The 20,677-nt window shown below is 43.1% G+C and overlaps 1 protein-coding gene across 1 annotated transcript in view; it reads left to right on the top strand.

Moving 5' to 3' along the window:
• The window catches only part of LOC125446816 (lysyl oxidase homolog 1), an 89,378-nt gene extending 69,424 nt beyond the window's left edge, over nucleotides 1-19,954 (top strand). Inside the window, exons 4-7 of the mRNA XM_048520688.2 lie at nucleotides 976-1,132; nucleotides 6,636-6,731; nucleotides 6,819-6,934; nucleotides 13,892-19,954. Of these exons, the coding sequence (XP_048376645.1) occupies nucleotides 976-1,132; nucleotides 6,636-6,731; nucleotides 6,819-6,934; nucleotides 13,892-13,898 (376 nt within the window). The 3' untranslated portion in view covers nucleotides 13,899-19,954. The remainder of the gene's footprint in view (nucleotides 1-975; nucleotides 1,133-6,635; nucleotides 6,732-6,818; nucleotides 6,935-13,891) is intronic.
• The last annotated feature ends 723 nt before the right edge of the window (nucleotides 19,955-20,677 follow it).

Genomic DNA, 20,677 nt, shown 5'->3' with positions numbered 1-20,677 from the left:
ACTAGTTACTGTTGTTGTTCAGGGTGTAACGTAAAGCATTTATTTATATTGTGTGAAATGATCCAAGCTAATGTGCCGTAAAGCAATCTATGCATTTTGTTGATCTACTTTATAACTCCCTATGTGGTTTATCACGTATACAGAAACATAAAATTCTGGTTAGACCAAGGTTATTGATTTGACAGATGACACCAGTAGTAGAAGAGATAGTGATTTTAATTGTGTTACAATAGTACTCTGTGGATAACTAAAGGTATTTCAAATTGACTTTCATTTGGAAATGACTCTTGACTAAAGTACCTTAAGACATATCTGAAAGCAGGATTGAAATGAATGTGAGTTGGATCTGAATCCAGCAACAGTTACTCATCAAATTCTCCCCGTCCTCCTTGTTCGAGGTAAATTAAACAAATGTAACATTTTGCACTGGTGCTCATGTCCCAGGTTGTAAGCAGCAAGTTAATACTCGAGTTTCAGTTCTGCAGACAAAGGTTGTGGATATTTTGAGGTTAAATTGTTCCACTCGTTAAAATGATGGATTATTTTGCATTTCTGGCACCCAGTGGTAACACAAACATGCCCAGATCAAGTGTAATATGGTTGGATGCTGCTTTGAACAATATGTCTTCGGTTCTACCTTGGGATAGCAATATATATTGGGACTGCAGACATGGTGTGGGTCTCCCTCCTTAAGCTAATTAGTGCCAAGTTAAGGGCAGATTTGGGATGCCTTCCTATTTCAATTGAGAGCCCCTGATTTAAGCTCCTTCAAATTTACTCCATGTTCCATTGGAGTTAACTCCCATCAGTTATCTGTCAAACAGCCACACAGGGAACCAGAAGTGATTATACAATGTTAGTGCGATGTGCACTTGCCCCTGGTCTGAAAGCCCCAGGATTCAGACCGTTCATCCAAGCTATGATGTTTTTATTTCCAAATCAATCTCTTAAGTAGCCAATGTCTTTCATTGCCAGGCACTATCACAGTATGGATGAGTTCAGTCACTATGACCTACTGGATGCAGCTACTGGAAGGAAGGTGGCTGAGGGACACAAAGCCAGTTTCTGCTTGGAGGATACCACATGTGATTTTGGCCATCTGAAACGTTATGCCTGTACAGCGCACACTCAGGTACGAGGTACACCATGTTAATCTGTCAGCTATCAACTGAATCTATTCCTCTGATCCCACCTCCCAAAGCCTGTACCACCTAGAAGGACAATGGCAGTGAATGCATTACCTTCCCCTGGAAGTCAAGCACCATTAGCACTGCTGCCTCACAGCCCCAGGGACAAGTGTTCAATTCCACCCTTGGGCGACTGTGCAGAGTTTGCACATTCTCCCTGTCTGCGTGCGTCTCCTCCGGGCGCTCTGGTTTCCTCCCACAGCCCAAAGATGTGCAAGTTAGGTGGATTAGCAATGCTATATTGACCATAATTTTTAGGGTAGTTTAGGTTAGGTGAGTTATGGGGGTTGGGTCTGTGTGGGATGCCCTGAGAGTCAGCTTAGACTTGTTGGGCCGAAGGGCCTGTTTCCACAGTGTAGGGATTCTGTGTGCCACTGCTGATAGGCACAGAGTCAAAATCTTGGAGGTCGCTTCCTAACAGCAGGGTGGGTATACCCGCATCCCAAACATCGAGATTCAGGAAGGCAGCTCTCCAACTCCTTTGCTAGGGATGGTTGATTAATGCTGGCTTACCCAGCAGTGCCCACATACCCTTGAACAAAGCAAAAGAAAAAACTTTTCTCCAACATTTGTCGCAAAGGCCGTTTCTTCTGGGTTTTAGGAACAGTGTCTTAATTTTATGATAGAAATAAGGTGCAGAGTTCCCACCTCTTGTTCAAATCAGGATAGGGGTTCTGTTTGTTTGAATCATTCATTTGATTCAGGGAAGTCCTTTGCCCCCACCTAGAGCAAACTGCCCCCACCTAGATCAGCTTTCTGGTCCCAACTGCGCCTCAGGAAGTGACAGTCATTACAGAGCCTGTGGGGAGGCTCCGATGGAAGCAAGCAATGACCAAGCCTGGGCAAAGCTCGGGGTGGGTGAGGGTAGGGGGTGGTTTCACTGGAGATAGGCTGGCAGTCCCTCGAGATGGGAGGTGGGAGTCTGCAATGGTCAGGAATAGCAAGGTAAGAGAAGCGGGTGCAGATGCTTGGGGGGGGGGTTTGGAATGGCACTGATGGGCATGGTGATGGGAAAAATCCCTGAAGTTGCCATTAATTGGCCATGTTAAGAGGTTCACTATATCTACAAGCAAGCTGGCTGCTCCTCCTAACACAGCCTTTGCTGCTGGTAAAGTTGTATCAGGAGGTGGTGATGGTGGAGGGTGCGGCAGACATGTTGTTGAGGTGAGGGGGTTGTTGACAGGCCAGTGGGACCTTTTATCCCAAGAGGGGGCCAAAAGTAGCCAGAGTTGCACTTGTGTGCGATTGAAAAAGAGGTGAGATTGCATAGTGTTATTGGTCCATCCCTTTTTAAGGAAAGTTAGTCCAGGAGAAAAAGTGACTTCAAAGAAAATCGTCAGTCTTTTCAAATTCCTGGGCAAGTGCTTTCCCATTCAGGTCAGTGTTAGAGGAATTACTGTTCATATTTCTGCTATTGATTAACATACCTTCAGTCTGCAGGCAAAGCTGCTGAATGTGTTGACTCTATTTAATGTGATAATGATGAATATGATGCCTTGGGTGAAGGCACAAAGCTGTATTTAGCTTGCTTGAATTATTCCACATTAAATCAACCCAAATAAATTTAATTGAACCAGTTAACTCCTGGAATGCCAGAGCCATGGAGAAATAAGTCCCCATGTGGACTTGAATACGAAGAACAAAGAAAATTACAGCGCAGGAACAGGCCCTTCGGCCCTCCAAGCCTGCAACACTCCAATCTAGCAACACAGAACATATAATAACCATTGGATAATAAAAATAACTTCAGCATTATTGTAACATATACTGAGTTGTATTCAATTTAAAATCTCAATGAATTATGTTGCAGATAGTTTTTGCAATTTGTGCACGAGTTTAAGAACAGGTACAATGCTTCTATTTAAATCCAGTAGTGGTTTATGACCTCTTTGTTCTAAAGTATATTACTCTGCAGCAACCTATTTCTGTCCCTCTCCAGTGTTCTGGTTATGTCCAGAAATGATGTGCTAGCTGTGCAGACTGCGAGTCCTTCACAATTGTCCTCTCTTCCTCCTGAATGGATCAAGGTTGAGGCCATGAACCAGTGGATGCCTTCATTTCTCTCAAGTGAGAGCCTCTTTTAGCTAAGTTACTAAATCTCTCTGAATTTCTCTGAATCGGAGTTTGGTTCCTTTCATTCCTCAAAGCAAATTGCAGCCAGTTTCAATAGAAGAGTCCTTTCTGGCTTGAAACACTAACTCTTTTTCCAAATCTACAAATGGTATGTAATCTGCGGAATTTCTCCAATTTTTTTTGTCTTTGCTTCTAGCAATGTCTGACAACATTCAGACCTTGCTGAATTAAAAACAGTGACTCTTTATTTAAAGTGCTAGGCAATAATTGCAGATGTCCTGAACACCACTCACTACTAGTCACTAGATCCCTTCCTTTAGGTCTAACATCAATGTGTTTTGTGTCTTCCTAATCCCATTCAGACCCAGCTTGCTCGGTCTAACATCTGTTGACCAGTCTACTAGTTGTCCAGTGTTCAGTACTGGATGAGCTGAAATTTCTTCCTGTTCAATATTGGGAAGACCAAACCATTGTCTTTCGTTCCCTCTACGAGCTCTAATGTCAAATCTTGTTCCCTGCTAACTCCATCCCAGTCTTTATTTCAGACTATGCAACCTTGACTTCCTACTCGACCCTAGTTTCCAAGTCCGTCTCCATCACTGAGACCACCTGGAACCACCACGTCACAGAACCTAGAGCTCAGCTCAGTCGCTGAAACCCTTACCCATACCTTTGTTACCGCCAGATGTGACCATTCCAGTCCTGCTTATTATCCTTTGTAAGTGCGAGCTTATCAAAAATTCAGAAGCCTGCACCATTATTTGATGCACATTCCATTGAACAATCGTCCGCTGATTTACATTGGTTTTCATTCTAGCAACAACTCCAAATATTAAAATTCAAATGTTTCTGCTTGATCTTTCCATGCTTTTGACCCCCTTGTTATATTGTGTAAGCCTTGCCACAGTTGACTTGTAGTTAGTGTGGGACTCTAGTCAGGTATTATCTCTTGGTGTCCCTGATAGCTTTCATGTATAGGTCAGGGTCACACGACTTGGATGCCGCAGAGCTGGACTTCAGTAGGGAGTGGATCTTCCATTTCATCCATATTCCAGTCAGGGAACACACGGATTAACTTCTTTAGCATGCAGTCATCTATGCACTTACTGAGGGGGTCTCATTTAGATTGATCGCTGAGTTCTTGAGTATGGACTGGTTCACTGACTCCAAGCAATCATGTAGGAACTTGTCCATTCCCTCAGACCAGCACAGCAGGACTTTCTGTAATGGATCCTTATGCTTCAGTTTCTGCTTGTAAACCAGGAAAAGGAGCACAGCCCTATGGTCTGATTTACCAAAACGCGGGCGGGAAGGGCGTGGTGTGTGTATTTGTTTGTTATGCAGTAATGGTCCAGGGTGCTTGGGCATCAAGTGGGACAGGAGATGTATTGGTGGTATCTCCTTGAGGTTGGCCTGGATGAAGAAATGAATGAACCATGCCTCAGATGTTCTACCTCAAGGCTATGTGGAGCGGTGTATATTTCATCAAGTGTATTCTTCACTTCTACATGGTTTACGGTATAAACTGCTGTCAGGATTGCAGAAGTAAACTCCTGCAGCAGGTACGGCACTTCACCGTTAGGTATTCTGGTTTCAGGGGGCGGTAACTCGCTAGGGCCTTCATGACTGAGCATGTTGACCAGGAAGCAGACCTTGCCACCCTTTGCCTTGCCTGATGATGCTGTGCAGTCCATCCGCTGGATTGAGAAGCCCTCCGGTTGTAAGAATCACTCCGCTGAAGCAGGAGTGAGTCATCTCTGTAAATGTAGCACACATCAGCCTCTCAAGTCCCCTTGGTAGGCTCAGTGAGACTCCACATCAGCTCCAGCATCTACGTCTCGCCTTCCACTTAGGCACTTCACAGCCTTCTGGGCTCAACCTTGCCTTTAACAATTGCAGGTCGTGAACACTTCTCCACCACTTTGTTTCCTTTTCTTTGAGTTTGTTCTTTTAGCCAGCAGCTCACCTGCTCTATGTTTGGAAAAGTAAACTTTCAGGACCAAAGAGGCTCTCTTTGCAACAATGAGGTCTTGTCATGCCATTTTAAAAAAAACACACTTAATCATGAATGGTGTGTAACTTCAACAGTGCAGCTGTACCTCAGTATTGCGTTGGAATAGCAAGCTAAATCTTTGTGCTCAAGTCTCTGCTAGATTCTGCAACACTAATATGGGATGTTTTCTCTGAATTGACTTGGTTAACAGCTGCTTCTGCTTTTTGACTTTGTCAATATAGGACCTGAGAAACTACTTTTACTCTGTAAGTGCATCGCTTCGATTAGCTTGTACAAAACTGAGCCTGAAGTAACAAAACGACTGAAGGCTTTGTGTGTCAAATGAGAGAGTGACCCTTCAATGAGCCTCAAACCCAGAGGTAATTTTACTGGAGGACAATTCTAGTTCTAATCTTTTGCAAACAATTTTGGCAAGTTTAAGGGACTGTCTTATTCTCAATCTGTGAGGGCTTGATACATGGTTATTATCCACTGCATAGCACAGTTCAGTCCCTTCCTCTTACTTATTTAACCTGTTTTTTTTCTTCCTCAACTTCAGAATCATTTCTGTCCCCACAGGGATATGCTGAGAGCAAGCAAGTTGCACTCAGATCTCTTGCTACTCCCTGACTAAACACTCTCTCACTGTTGTGTGAGACACCTGAGTCTATGGTTGTCATTTTTCTTTTCACTTTCTTTCTCCCTCTGAGTAAACATCTGTTCATCACTTTGCTGTCATAGCCTGGGTCAAAACTGACCACTCGCCCTGCAGGGAACCACGAGTAATGAAGCCACAATTTCCAACCCCATCATATTGCGTTATATGTTGATCATTCTCATTATACAGGCATTCTGCATTGTAAGGGTTTGTTTATTCTATGAGGAGAGTCAGGCTTCCCAGGGAGCAGTCGTAGTGTCTCTACCTCTGGCCTTGGTTCAAGTCTGACCTGCTGCAGCTGTGTGGCAATGTATCTGAATAAGTCAATCAGAAAATACCTATTAGGAGTACGAGAGGTTCTGCCAAGCGTGTTGATAACCAGAGGAAACATGTTTGCAATAATTGGAGGGGGGAGAGAGAAGAGGAGAATCTTTTTATGCAACATGGCTTGAATGAGATTGTTAGTCTCACAAGGCATGTAGAAATAGATTGAAGTGCACCTTCTGACAGCTAACTGGATGTATAGTTGGAAAAAGTGGAGAGAGCAATACTACAGAACTATGAAGAAGGAGAAGCGAGCTTAGGGTAATTGGGTAGTGATTTTTTAGAGGGCCTACATTATGTATTGAGTTGCTTCCTTGGACACCTTTTGAGACATTTTGAATTGCTTTGGTAAAGTATACCATACAGTGAATTATAAACATGACTTTTATTTTTCCTCTAGGGTCTAAGTCCTGGTTGCTATGATACCTACAATGCGGATATAGATTGCCAATGGATTGATATCACAGATGTCCAGCCTGGGAAATTCATATTGAAGGTACAAACAAGCCTGTTCTTGCTGTTTGCAATTCTGACCTGTTATCAAATTACATTTATGTCCCTTAATTGTCTTTTTGTGTTGTAGCTTCAAGTGAACCCCAACTATCTTATACAAGAATCGGATTTCACAAACAATGTTATCAGATGCAACATTCACTACACGGGGCGTTACGTGGCCACTACAAATTGTAAAATAACACAGTAAGTACTTTCAGTCCTTTTCTGTGATTTAGGAGTTGTCATCAACATATCGTTCCAGTTTATACAAAGTTTGATTTGCTCTAAAGCGCTGAATGTTCTTTCTATCCCACACTCTATTCCAAACCTGTTACCTCTCCCACGTAGGAAAGGACAAAGGCAGCAAATACATTGGAATGCCATCACCTCCAAGTTTCCTCTTAGCTGCTCACCATCCTGACTCGAAATACAGCAAACTGTTTTAACTGGCACATTATGATCTGGCACTCTGGCAAAAATTATGTATACCTCAAATACCAGGAAGTTGGCTGTGTTATTCTATCCAATTTTTAAAAAAATTGATTTACACCAATGTAAGTCTACTTGTTTGTCCATTGAATGGCCACATGAAACAGCAGCAGTTGATTCAATTTCACGTCAATTTTCTTTTGTACTGTGTGGTCAGTTGAGGATGAAAATGAGAAGGCTCTCTACTGATTAGTTTTATTTCAGGTGCATTTGTATTATTATTGAAGTGATTTATGCTGTGAGTAAAGTATAACAGTGATGTGTATTTCACTGCATTGCCATTCTATTACTTACTGTATGGGTTTATATTGATTATGAGGACCTCTTGATCAGTTGGTCCATTGGCACACTCCCAGGCAAGGTAGCTCAGTGGTTAGCACTGCTGCCTCTCAGCGCAGGGGCTTGGGTTCGATTTCACCCTCAGGCAATTGTCTGTGTGGAGTTTGCACATTCTCCCCATGTATGCATGGGTTTACTCCAGGTGCATTGGCTTCCTCCCACAGTCCAAAGATGTGCAGGTGGATAGGCCATGCTAAATCTCCTATAACATTCAGGGATGTGTAGATTAGCAGAGATTGGGGAATTTGTCTGGGGTGATGCCCTGAGGGTCAGTGTGGACTTGTTGGTCCGAGGGGCCTGTTTCCACACTGTAGGGATTCTATGGATATAGTCCCACAGGCACTGGATAATGAAGAGCTTGCTGTATATCACTGTTCCTTCACTATCAGTGAGTCCAAATCCCGGAACCAGCCTAACAGCTCAAAGGGCGCTCCTGCACCCGGAGGACTGAAGTCATCTTACCTCTTTCAAAAGGGCATTTCAGTCCCTAAGTAAATAGTGACAAATGGTGGCCTGGCCAGTGCTGATATCCCATGAATAGATAGAAAGAAGCACTGAGTCCATTCCCTGGCATCTCCATTGACCCAAAAATCCTCATCCATGTTTGGGTGCCTTTCCAACACCTTGCTCAGTCTGTCCTTGCCCTCTGAGCTTACAGATGGGACTTCCTGCCCCCTGTATTCTAAGCTTGACCCCAACTTGTTAGCTGGCTTGAACCTAAGCTCTTGGCCTCCTGTCATTGCTGCTTCTCTCATGTTTGGGAGTCTCCTCAAAACCTCCTTTCAGCTCCGGTGACAGCACCCTTTATCCCTCCCTCAGAAGGTTTTGAGTTCAAATTTCACCCCAGAATTTGAGTATGAAATGAAACCTGGCTGACTCTCCAATGCTTTCGGCTGAGTACTGGCTGTCTTTCAGATTGGATGTTAAACAGGGGCTGGGCCCCAGTTGCCTGCTTCGGTAGGTGTTAGGGATTCCGTGGCTCTGCTTTGAGGTAGAATAGGGTGAGTTATCCTCTGTGTCCTGACCAATATTTATCCCTCGACTGACAACACAGAAACAGATTGTCTAGCCATTATCGCATTGTTTACAGGAGCTGGCTGTGTACTAATGGCCCTGTGTTTCCTACAGTCCATTTCAATTAAAGGGACTTCTTTGGCTCTAATGTGAGATGTCTAGCGGCTGAGAAATACTCGATCGATGCAAATCTTTCTTCCCAATGCACCTAGTGTAAGCTCACTCAACGTTTGCCCAACCGCAGATCAGCTGTTTCGTCTCTCCAAAGTCATTTGGTTCGGGGAGGGTCCTCTTCTACGTTTGAAGGTTCTCTCTAAGTATTAGTTGTTGTTAACAGGACGATAAGCAAGGGTGTATTACAGAAACTATAAGCAGCTCTTCGAGAAACACCTACTGTTTTTGCATATCACATGTGTTTTAAGTGCTAGGTTTCACATTCCCTCATAACTCATATCATTAAAATTCCTGGTTGAAATGCACAAACATTTGTTGGAAGGTTTCATTGCTGTGCCATGTTATACCATGCAACTCACTTGCAATTTCTGTCTTGATGTTAAGTGCCAATGTGAAACCAAGGGACATGTACACATGGACATGTGCGCCATCATGTGGTCGCTCATTGACTTAAGTCCCCAATATACCTTGGTGGGAGAGGAGGAGGAGAAGGGTGGTGGGGAAGACGAGGTATAAACATGACTGTTATTGACCGTAAATAGAACGGGATGAAACTCCCAGTTAGCCCCCCCCCCCCCCCCCCCAACCTCTTGCGCCTGTACTCTGAATCTCAGAGTTGGAGGTGGCAACTGACGATTATTCCACTTGTGTAATTGAAGACAGCTCGCTGATTAGTGCACCTCGTCCTGCTGCATGCCTTTGCAAGCTTGCTTGAACAGCCACTACTCAATTGTCCAGCTTTTAAGGCGGACTTGAGGAAGAATTTCTTCTCTCTGGAGGTTGAGAGTCTTTCAGCTCCTTGCCAAAGAGCTATGGGGTCAGAGTTCTTGTGTATATCTGAGGCTGAGTTCGATTGATTCTTGGCCAGTCGGGGAATTCAAGGGTTACAGGCAACGATCAGGATAGTGAATGTGAGGGGTATCGGATCAGCCATGATCCTATTGAACAGCCAAGTAGATTAGAGGGTATGAATGGCCAATCCCTTTGATTTGATTTAATTTATTATTGTCACATGTACCGAGATACAGTGAAAAATATTGTTTTGCATGCTAACTGGACAAATCATACCTTCAATAGATCAGGATAATAGCACAGAATGCAAGATATAATGTTACCACTATGCAGAAGGTGCAGAGAAAAATCAGCTCTAATATGAGAGGTCTGTTTGTAAGCCTGATAGTGGGGAAGGGGCTGTTCTTAAACTTGTTGATATGTGTTTTTAAACATTTCCATCTTCTGCCCGATGGAAGGGAGTGTAACTGGGATGGGGGGAGGTCCTTGATTGTGTTGGCTGCTTTGCCGAGGCAGTGAGGAATGTAGATGGAGTCAGTGGAAGGAAGAGATAATGGGAACTGCAGATGCTGGAGAATCCAAGATAACAAAGTGTGGGGCTCGATGAACACAGCAGGCCAAGCAGCATCCCAGGAGCACAAAAGCTGACGTTTTGGGCCTCGACCCTTTCTGATGAAGGGTCTAGGCCCAAAACATCAGCTTTTGTGCTCCTGAGAAGCTGTTTGGCCTGCTGGGTTCATCCAGCTTCACACTTTGTTATCAGTGGAAGGAAGGTTGGTTTTGCTGATGGACTGAGCTGCATTTACAACTGTAATTTCTTGTAGTCGTGGGAAGAGCAGTTGCCATACCAAGCTGTGATGCATCGGGATTGAATGCTGCTCATGGTGCATCTATTTAAAAAATTAGCCTATCTATATAAAATCTATATTTAAAAAAAGGCCGAATTTCCTCAGTCTTTCAAGGAAGTAGAGGCATAGGTCTGCTTTCTTGACTGTAGTGTCAATGTGGATAAACCAGGACAGATTATTGATGATATTTACTTGCAGGAACTTGAAACTCTTGACACATCCACCTCCAGGACTATTGATGCATACGGGGCATGTCCTTCACTCCATTTCCGGAAGTTGACGACCAGCTCCTTCATTTTGCTGACATTGAGAGAGAGAGAGATTGTGCCTTTACACCATGCCGCTAAGCTGGGAATAGTAGGAACTGCTGATAAGTGTGGAGCTGGGGAGACACAGCAGGCCAGGCTACATCAGAGGAGCAGGAAAGAAATGGTGCCCCATTTCTGAAGAAGGGTCTCAACCTGAAACGTCAACTTTCCAGCCTCTCTGATGCTGCCTGGCCTGCTGTGTTCCTCCAGCTCCACACTGTTATCTATGCCACTGAGCAGTTTCTCCCCTCCTGTACTCTGTCTTGTCACTGTTTGAGACCCAACCCACTACTATGGTGTCATCAACAAACTTGTAAATGGCATTGAGGTGAATTTAGCTGCACATCACAGGGCACTGGTGTTGACTATTAGTCTGGAGGAGGTGTTGCCTACCCTTACTGATATTGCAGTCTGTAGATCAGGAAATCGAGGATCCAGTTGCAGAGAGAGGGGAGCAAAGTCTCGGAGTTCGGCGATGGCTTATGTTGGAATTATGGTGGTAAAGGTGGAGCTAAAGCCAAAAATAGGAGTGTGATGTGGGTGCCCATGTTATCCAGATGTTCCACAGGTGAGTGTAGGACCAGGGAGATGGTGTCTGCCGTGGACCTGTTGCAGTGTTAGCAAATTGTAGCAGATTAAGATAGCCCAGGAGGCTGGTGTTGATGTGCCGTTACTAACCTCATGAAGCACTTCATAATGATGCACATCAGAGCCACCAGGCAACCGTTTCTAAGGCACGTTGCCAGGTTTTCCTGTGGTACAGCGATGATGGTGGCCTTCTTGAAGCAGGTGGGAACCTCGCATTGTAGTAAGGAGAGGTGAAAGATGTCTGTGAATCCTCCCACCAGCTGGTCTACGCTGGTGAGTGCGTGGCCGGAATCTCTGTCCGGGCCAGTCGCTTGCTTAGGGTTCACCATCAAGAAGGGCCAGTCTGACATCGCAGTGACTGTGAGGGTGACATCCTGCCCTGTTGATATCTTCTGTTGTCCCTGTTTCTTATGGTGTTGGTCTGCTGATCTGTCATCCATCAACTGTAGCTGCTAGGCCCCCAATTATGTTGTGCTACTTTCTTGTCTGAACTAAGGTATAGACGGTAAAATTCTTCCATCAAGCTAGGATTCCCTCCCCTCCCTCCCTCTCTCGTCATCAACTGTAAGTTTGTGGGCCTCCATGGGTTGTTGAGTCCCCTTCAGAGGTGTTAAGAATAACAGATTTAGAATAACATTTTGATGGTGACCCTGATGCAAGTTTCATTTAAAGACTTTCATTTACATAGCACCTTTCAACACCTCAGAATGTCCAGACCCAGTTGTGGCTGACTTGAGAAGGTTGGGATATAGTGGAATTTTTACTGGACTACTGATGTTGAAAGCAACGCTAATCTTCTGTTCTGATGAAGAAAGTCAGTGCACTCAAAATATCGATGTTACTTTCTTCCCACAGAAGACCTGCTGATTTTCTCCAGCAATTTCTGTTCTTGTTTTGGATCTCCAATGTCCGCGCTTCTTTGCTTTGTTTAATCCTCTGGGGGCATGTATTCAAAGCACATCATTGCTGGTGAGATTTAAAATGAACACATCTATCTGGAACCCAGAGCCAGCCTCAATAAATGGCAACTGCAGAGGTATCATCAAACACTGTTTAAAAGCCACCGGGCCCACTACTTTCCTTTAGAATTCCTACAGTGTGGGTGCCAGCCATTCAGCCCATTGTATCCACACTGACTCTCCAAAAAGCACCCCATCCAGACCCATCCCCACACCTTATCTCTGCACACCCCGGACACAATGAGCAAATAGAGCTAGTAGGAACTGCCGATGCTGGGATCTGAGATAACAAGGTGTGGAGCTGTAGGAACACAGCAGGCCAGGCAGCGTTAGAGAAGCAGGAAAGCTGACGTTTCGGGTCTGGACCTTTCTACAAAAATGAAGCAATTAGCATGGCTAATCCACTTAACCAGTACATCTTTGGGCTGTGGGAGGAAACCCACGCAGACACAGTGAGAATGTGCAACTGTCACACAGACAGTCACCTGAGGTTGGAATCAAACCCATGTCCCTGGCACTGTGAGGCAGCAGTGCTAACCACTGAGCCACTGTGCTACCCTATCTGTCCCTGAATCCCTGATGTTGTCTCTTTTTTTGTCACCAAAAGAAAGCTGCATGAATCTCTAAGTGAGGGCACTGACTTCCAAATCCCCTGTGTCCTCTTGTCTTGTGTGGATCATACATCTTCAAGACTATATAATCACCCAGTTAATATTCTGTAATGATTCCATTCAGGGAGAGCTCACTTCTGTCGCCGCTATTTATCCTGGAAAACAGTCACTTAACTGGCCGTTACTTATGTGTGAGAGAGAGGTAATGGGAACTGCAGATGCTGGAGAATCCGAGATAACAAAGTGTGGAGCTGGATGAACACAGCATGAGAGGAGCACAAAAGCTGACGTTTAGGGTCTAGACCCTTCATCAGCTTTCCTGCTCCTCTGATGCTGCTTGGCCTGCTGTGTTCATCCAGCTCCACACTTTTTTTGTTATCTTTTATTACTTGTGTGAACCTTGGAGATGAATTTGCACAGACTTACTAACTCATCTCTTTAACTGAGCTCCATTTCCACTCTGTCTACTTTGTCAATCCATTTTTGCATCTTATAAACTTTTAAACTATTCTCTCATTCACCTAAATCCCAGAGTTATAGGCCTGAACTAAAGAAGAACTGCATATACTTTAAATCAGGAACAAAAGCAGAAGTTGCTGGAAAAGCTCCGCTTTGCTGGCAGCATCTGTGAAGAGAAAAATCAAAGCTAACGTCTCGGATCCCGTGACCACTTCCTCCGAGGGTTAAGTCTAATTTTCTCTTCACAGGGACTGCCAGACCTGCTGAGCTTTTCCAGCAACTTCTGTTTTTATATAGGCTTGAATTGCTCACTCTCTCTTCGTAAGACAAGATAGAGCCTAGGGTATACCTCAGTTATTCATGGGTTAAACCTATTGATGCATTGGTGACAGTACAATACTGCCTTGGCCTTTTTGATTCATCATTTTAGCTTGAAATATCAAGCTTCTGAGATTGGAACAGCCAAGCTGGATAGGATTCTTGCATTTTTAAGCTATCTTGTCTGTGGATTTAACTTGAGCTGACTGGCCAGTCAAATCTGGGATTCCTTCTGAAATTTCACCCTTTTATTTTTTAACAGGTCGTGATCTACAAGGTTTCAATTTAAAAACACTACACTGTATACCCTGAGCAAACATCTGGTGCGTGTGGAACTTGATCGTACAAGCAGCTGTGATGTTTGGTAGCCATCATCAAGAATTAACAGGACTTCAGTCATAACCAAAGAATCTGCCTGTGGAGCTGCAGGATATTGAGCCAACAACTGCAAATAAACCTTGACACGGACTAGGCACCAGATTATTTCCAGTGAGGTTGTGCAGGGCGTCTGAGAAATGTTCTATTATAATTAGCAACTCTGGTATGAAGTGGGCTTGCCTTATTTGCAAAAGAATCACTTCAGTTACACTTTCAGGAGTCAACTACAAAACCGTTCCATTATTCAGTGAGATCATGACAGAACTTCTGCATCAACTCAGCATTCTCACCCTATCTCTTCTTTTCCTTAGTTTCTAAAAATCTGTCAAGGCCGATTTTGGTTATGCTCAATGACTGAGCATCCTCAGTCTTTCAGGTTAGAATATCCCAAAAAATCATAACCATCCGAGTGAAGACGTTTTTCCTCATCTTAGCCCTCAATGGCTGCCCTGTATGCTTTTTTTATTCATTCAGGATGTGGGCATCATTGGCAAGGCCAGCATTTGTTGCTCATGTCTAATTGCTCAAAGGGGAGTTAAGAGACTGGGGGTCTGGAGTCACATGTGTGCCAGACCAGGCAAGGATGGTAATTTCCTTCCCTAAAGGGCATTAGTGAACCAGATGGGTTTTTCCAGGCAATTGGCAATGGATTCATGGTCATCAGTCTCTTACTCAGATTCTTTATTGCATTCAAATTCCACCATCTGCCATGGCGAGATTTGAAACCAGCCCCCTAGACCATTTGCTGAGTTTGCAGATTAATTGTCTAGTGATAATACCACTCAGCCACTACCTCCCCCTTTATCATAAGAACGGGGAGAGAAGTGAGCAATTCAGCCCCTCAAGCCTGCACCATTCAATACAATCATACCTGTTGTCACCTTGGCTTCACCTCCACTTTTCTGCCCGCTCTCCTTATCCCTTCAACCTGTTTCTAATTAAAAAATCTATCTCCCCCTTAAATTCTGACTCCTGGTTCTAGACTCTCCAGCCCAAAGAGACAGTCTCTCCCCATCTGCACTCTCAAACCTTTGCAGGTTTTTATTTTACCTCTCAATAAGATCATCTCTCATTCATTCAGGGTCATTCTGTGCGGAGTTTTCACGTTCTCCCCTGTGTCTGCTCTGGTTTCCTCCCACAGTCCAAAGATGTGCAGGCCGGATGGATTGGCCATGCTAAGTTCGCATAGTATTCAGGGGTGTGTGGGTTATAGGGGGATGGGTCTGGGTGGGATGCTTCAAGGGGCAGTGTGGACTTACTGGGCCAAAGGGCCTGTTTCCACACTGTGGAGAATCTTAAAAAAAAACAAATATACCCCTACTTTTCATTCTTGGTCATCAGTCCATTGTAGGAGCACGCTTTGATACCCTTGATTGTGGAGAAAGCAAATTTCTCATTTGTAGGCAATAAATTAACCATGCTTAGTGAATGGATTATGTGTCCCATCTACTCGAACAGTCTCAAAGGCCTAATGTCCTACTCCTCTTCCTGTGTGCCCAGTGTTCTTCTACACTCTGAACATGGCCCCTGTCTTTTTACAGATGCAGACTGATGTCGATTCATAGTCGCACAGCACAGGAGCAGACTCTTTGGTCCAATTCATCCATGCCCACCAGGCATCCTGAATTTATCGAGCCCCAATGCCAGCATTTAGCCCATACCACTCTAAACCCTTGCTATTAAGATGCCCATCATTAAATGTTGTTGTTGCACCAGCCTCCACCACTTCCTCTGTCAGCTCTTTCTATTACAGAGGAAGTGGTGGAGTCTGGTGTAATTACAACATTTAAAACACATCTTATGGGAACATGAATGGAAGGCTTTGGAGGGATAGGGGCCAAATGCTGGCACATAGGACTAGACTAATTCAGGATACCTGGTCAGCATGGACGAGTGGGACTGAAGCGTCTGTTTCTGTGCTGTACCACTCCAAGACTGTGAGTCATTCAGCACCTGTGAAAAGGCAGGGACAGTGTTGAGAATGTAGAAGGATTCTGGACACAGGAGGAGGAGGCATTATTACAAATCTTTGTTCTTTTTACTTGTGTTCTGAATCAAAATAAGAAGCAAGAATAGAAGAACATGAGTGTTGATGAAAAAAGGCACTTTTGTTGAAGCTTTTCATCTTACATTCATCAAGATAGTTCACAGAAAATGGCAAAGGAAGGGGTAAACATCATTTATAATGTATGAGAAGAGTGTGCTGGAAATCTTAAAAGAAAACTCCCAAATTGCTTTACATGCTCAGAGAATTTAATGTTTATGATGTTTTGGATGTATAGCACTTCACCAGAATTGTAAATGTAACAGAATTGCATAAAATTTGGCCAGGAGAAAGATAAATGTATGTTACGGTGGATAGAAAACCAAGTGAGATATCCGTTGAGGACCTCCTCCCTGAATACTGTTGTTTTAAGCCTCCTTTTTGATGTTCCTTCTCAGTTGATTAAGTTTGTCTTTTCGCCTCCTTATCCTCCCTAGTTTTAAAAATCAGAATTCATCTCCTCACTCATTCAATGGATGTGGAAAGACTGGGAATCACCTCATACATAGTTAATTTTCTCCCATAAGATACACATTTGTAGTGACCTGATCGTTACCCCTTGACTCTCTCGCCTTTTACAAAGCCAACATGTGCCGCTATGGTGACCTCAATGGAGTTAATGTTCTGAAGTTCTTCATGAGAGCTCGTACCTGCACCAGCTGCCAGAACAGAGATATTGGGGAAGGTGATCAAAGAGGTAGGTGTTAAGCAGATGTTAACAGAGGAGCCAGGGAGGCTGTGTGATGCAGTGGGTATTGTCCTTACCTCAGACCCAGGAACTCATGTTTGCGACCCCAGTCCGGGGCTCGATGACCATGTAGGTTGATTATCAACCTGAAAATCATTTGGATGGGTGCTAATAGCTGGGAATTAAGATTGGGAGATGGTCTTGGTCAGACATGGGACGGAAAGAAAGCTGGAACCATCACTATCCATCTAGCTCCAGACTGCAAAGTAAGAAGTCACATGACCCCTTTCAGAGCACTGCTCCTTTGTCAAGTGACCTGATGAAGCAGCGCTCTGAAAGCTTGTCATCTCAGATAAACCTGTTGGACCATAACCTGGTGTCCTATGACTTCTGACTTTGCCCACCACAGTCCAATGCCAGCACCTCCACACCATGACTCCAGCCTGCAGGCTGTGGAAGTACAGTTATGGCAACTTAGATTCTCTGAGTGAACACATCCTCTAAGGGAGGAGAGAGAATTTTGTAGACCTGGGGCAGAAAGCTTAAAGTTATGGCCTGGACAGCTGCAAACACATTTTAAAATTACTTTTTAATGTATTCCTGACGATACGGTTTTTATCTTTACAAAACTATATAACTTAATCTTTCGAGCAACTTTGAATTCTCTCCTTTTATCTGTATCTTGGCTAAAGTTCCTCCAACACTTTTATTTCTCAACTAAAAAAGTCCAAATCTTCTGATTTATAGGATCAAAGTAAGTGAAGTACTTTTCAGCTGAACACTTTCAAGTTCAATATCATTGTTATGTAACCTGTGATTTAACCTTGTGGATTCAAACACTGTGTGTTATGTTTTTGAATAAGCCTCTGTAGAAATCATGTCAATATGTCCACACAGTGTTTCCTTTCCAATCCTACATCAACTTTGATGTGTGTTTTTTTGTCTTAAAATGAAGCCAATTTCATAGCAATCTGCCAAGGAAGAATTGTTTGTAAATCATTCCAGGATACTGTAACGATTGATTTATGAAACTAACCTTGAACTGATGAGGGGTCGAAAGGGGAATATATAACTTTGTATTTCTCCATTAAGATTTGAGGTGCAGCCCTCTTAGTACCCTCATTAATACAATTCATGGCTCAGATTAAAATCTATTTTATGTTTTCTACTGATTACTCAAACAATCCTAGTTCTCAGGCCTCTTGAGGTTTAGTTATACCACACTGCTTTTAAAGACAGCTAATTTACAAAGTATTCCTGATGATTTCCAAGTTTCTTTGCATTAGGAAGACGTCAATTGTCCACTGTTTTAAGGAACATTGAATGAAGAGGAAGTAAGAAGAAACAGCTAGCATTTATATCACACCTATTGTGGCCTCAGGATGTCCCAAAGTGCTTTACAGTCAATTCTGAAGTCTGCTGTTGTCACTTCAGGAGCCATTTGGGGCACAGCAAGACTCCACAAACAGAACAGCGATCATGATAGACTTTTTTTGGAAAATAAACGTGTGAAATGCTCAACAGGTCTGGTAATATTTGAGAGGAGAGAAACAGATGTTTTGTTTCTTGTGACTTCTCAGAATTGGGGAAATCAGGATTTGGAACAAGCAAAAGTTGTGGGGGGTGGGTTGGGAGAGCCAAAGAACAAAAGAGAGTCAGTAATAGAGGGCAGGAGAGATTAAGTTACAAAGGATTGATGAAGTGAATCCAAAGAGAGCAGTAGTAGGAGAAGTAAAGGAATAAGAGAAATCCAAAGGAAGTGTGAATAGTACACAGCATCTCGAGTGGCTGCTGTCTGAAAGCTAAGGAGATAGGAGATAAAAAAAACAGGAAGTCAACAAAAATTGGTGAAGCAGTTAAAAGGTAAAATTGTTGAAATTGATCTTGAGTCCAGAAGGCTATAAAATGCCCAATAGAAAGACAAAGTACTCTTTGTTGAGCTTGTGTTGATCTTCATTAGATTATCTATATTTGTAATGCGGTTTGAAGGATAAATATTGTACAGAAATCTAGGGAGAATAATCTACTCTTCTCCCACCAGTGCTCAGAGATTTTTACAACCGCTGGAGAGGACAAGCTTAGCTTTTGTTTAACATCTTGCCCAAAAGGAATTTGGCTGAGAGATAGAAAATATCCCCACTGTATAGCAGGAGAGAAGAAAGTCTACCTGTTATTCCTGGGCCTCAGAATAAGCGGGAAGACATCTTTATGTAATGATAAGACAATTTCATAACTTAAAGGTAAAGTTGCCATAGTACCGCTCGCGCTCTCATTAGAGAGAGAGGTGACTGAACGGTGATTTAAGCTGAGGGTCACCTCACCTCAGGCAAGGGATTGAAAAATTAGCACCTTCATGATAACCTCAGCTAGTGCAGGATTGAACACTCACTACTGGTATCACTGTACATTGTCAACTAGCTTCCCAGCCAACTGAGCTAATAAGACAGTAAACCATTTACAAACGTCCAAATTATAAATTATTAGAAGGCTTCTGGTTAGTCCTTAAAGGCAAAGTTAATTAGCCGTTGGTGATCCTAATGTGGCCCTTGACTCCTGTCTGTGTGAAAATCCAAGCATTTCTGCTAAATTCACAGGGGTGGTTGGCAGGCTACTGACTGTTAAGGGTGTTGAACATCTCTGGGGGAACTGCTGATTATATTTTAACCCTTAGCAATGAGGGCAGGAGGAACTGGTTCAAAAACTTCTTTCACATTCTTGCCTGCTCTTTGCATCAAAATTGATGCAGTAACTTTCTTGATTTTTGCTTTGAATGGAATCTTTGTTTTGTGTAAATAACTCACAACTGTAGTAAAAAGAAAATCTTTACTACTGACTAAAAGAAAATAATGATATACTGTGTACCAGAAGGAACTGAATGAAATACAAGTGATGGGGAGCAATCAAGCTATAGTTTTTACAAGGATAACAGCACAAAGCAATGAACTGGACACAACTGTACATGAATTGATTTGTGCTTTTATTCCAAACACTCAGGAACCAAAAACTGGAAAACCTGACAACAAACTTAACCCTACTGAATGACTTGCCTTTTAACTGAACCAAAGTGATTAAGAGAGATAACATTGCACTCAAAGGGTTTTGCCTGGTAACTATGCATAGACACCATATAAATATCAGAAATATTTCATAAGAAATAGATAATTTTTGCTCAACTTCTGTAGGTTGGATGTTTAGTTACAATATTAATGAGAATAAAGGGAAAAAAATCAATATAAGTTGTGGCTTCAGACCATCTCATTTAGCCTGTTTATATTGTGTGTCTTCTACTGTCTGACTACATTGGTATGTGATAACACTTTTAAATGTTTCAAATGAAGACTTTCCTGTGACAGAATATCAAATTGTGCAGCACACATTGGAGCATTTTCCTAAATTTATTTGATTAGTTGTAGTCACATGTACCTAAATACAGTGAAAAGCTTTGTTTTGCGAGCAGTACAGGCAGATTGTAGCAAGCAAGGACATTACAGATCATAGGATGCTTAGATAGCGAGGCATTCATGGTTACAACAGCACAGGAGGTGCACAAAGCAAGATCAACATTAGCAAGAAATCAACATTATTTGAAGTTAGACAATCCATTCACTGGTCTAATAACAGCAGGGAAGAAGTTGTTCTTGAACCTCTTGTATATCTTCTGCCAATGGAAGAGGTTGTTGGAGAGAATTACTGGGGTGGGAGGGGTCTTTGATGTTGGCAGCCTTTCTGTGGTATTGAGAAAAGTAAATACAATCCATGGATGGAAGGTTGGCTTCTGTGCTGGTCTGGACTGTGCACATAACCTTCTGTAGTTTCTTACGGCCCTGATCTGTGCATCTGTTTGGGTATGGCTGACTATTATAAATGCGGTATATGTGTTCTGCATGAGTTTGAACTTAGGACATAATGTTCATGCAAAATATACAAAGGATGGATGT

This window comes from Stegostoma tigrinum, chromosome 36 (assembly GCF_030684315.1).
Source record: "Stegostoma tigrinum isolate sSteTig4 chromosome 36, sSteTig4.hap1, whole genome shotgun sequence".
NCBI lineage: Eukaryota > Metazoa > Chordata > Chondrichthyes > Orectolobiformes > Stegostomatidae > Stegostoma > Stegostoma tigrinum.
The sequence above is the reverse complement of the archived record's forward strand: the minus strand, read 5'-3'. Positions and strand labels throughout refer to the sequence as shown.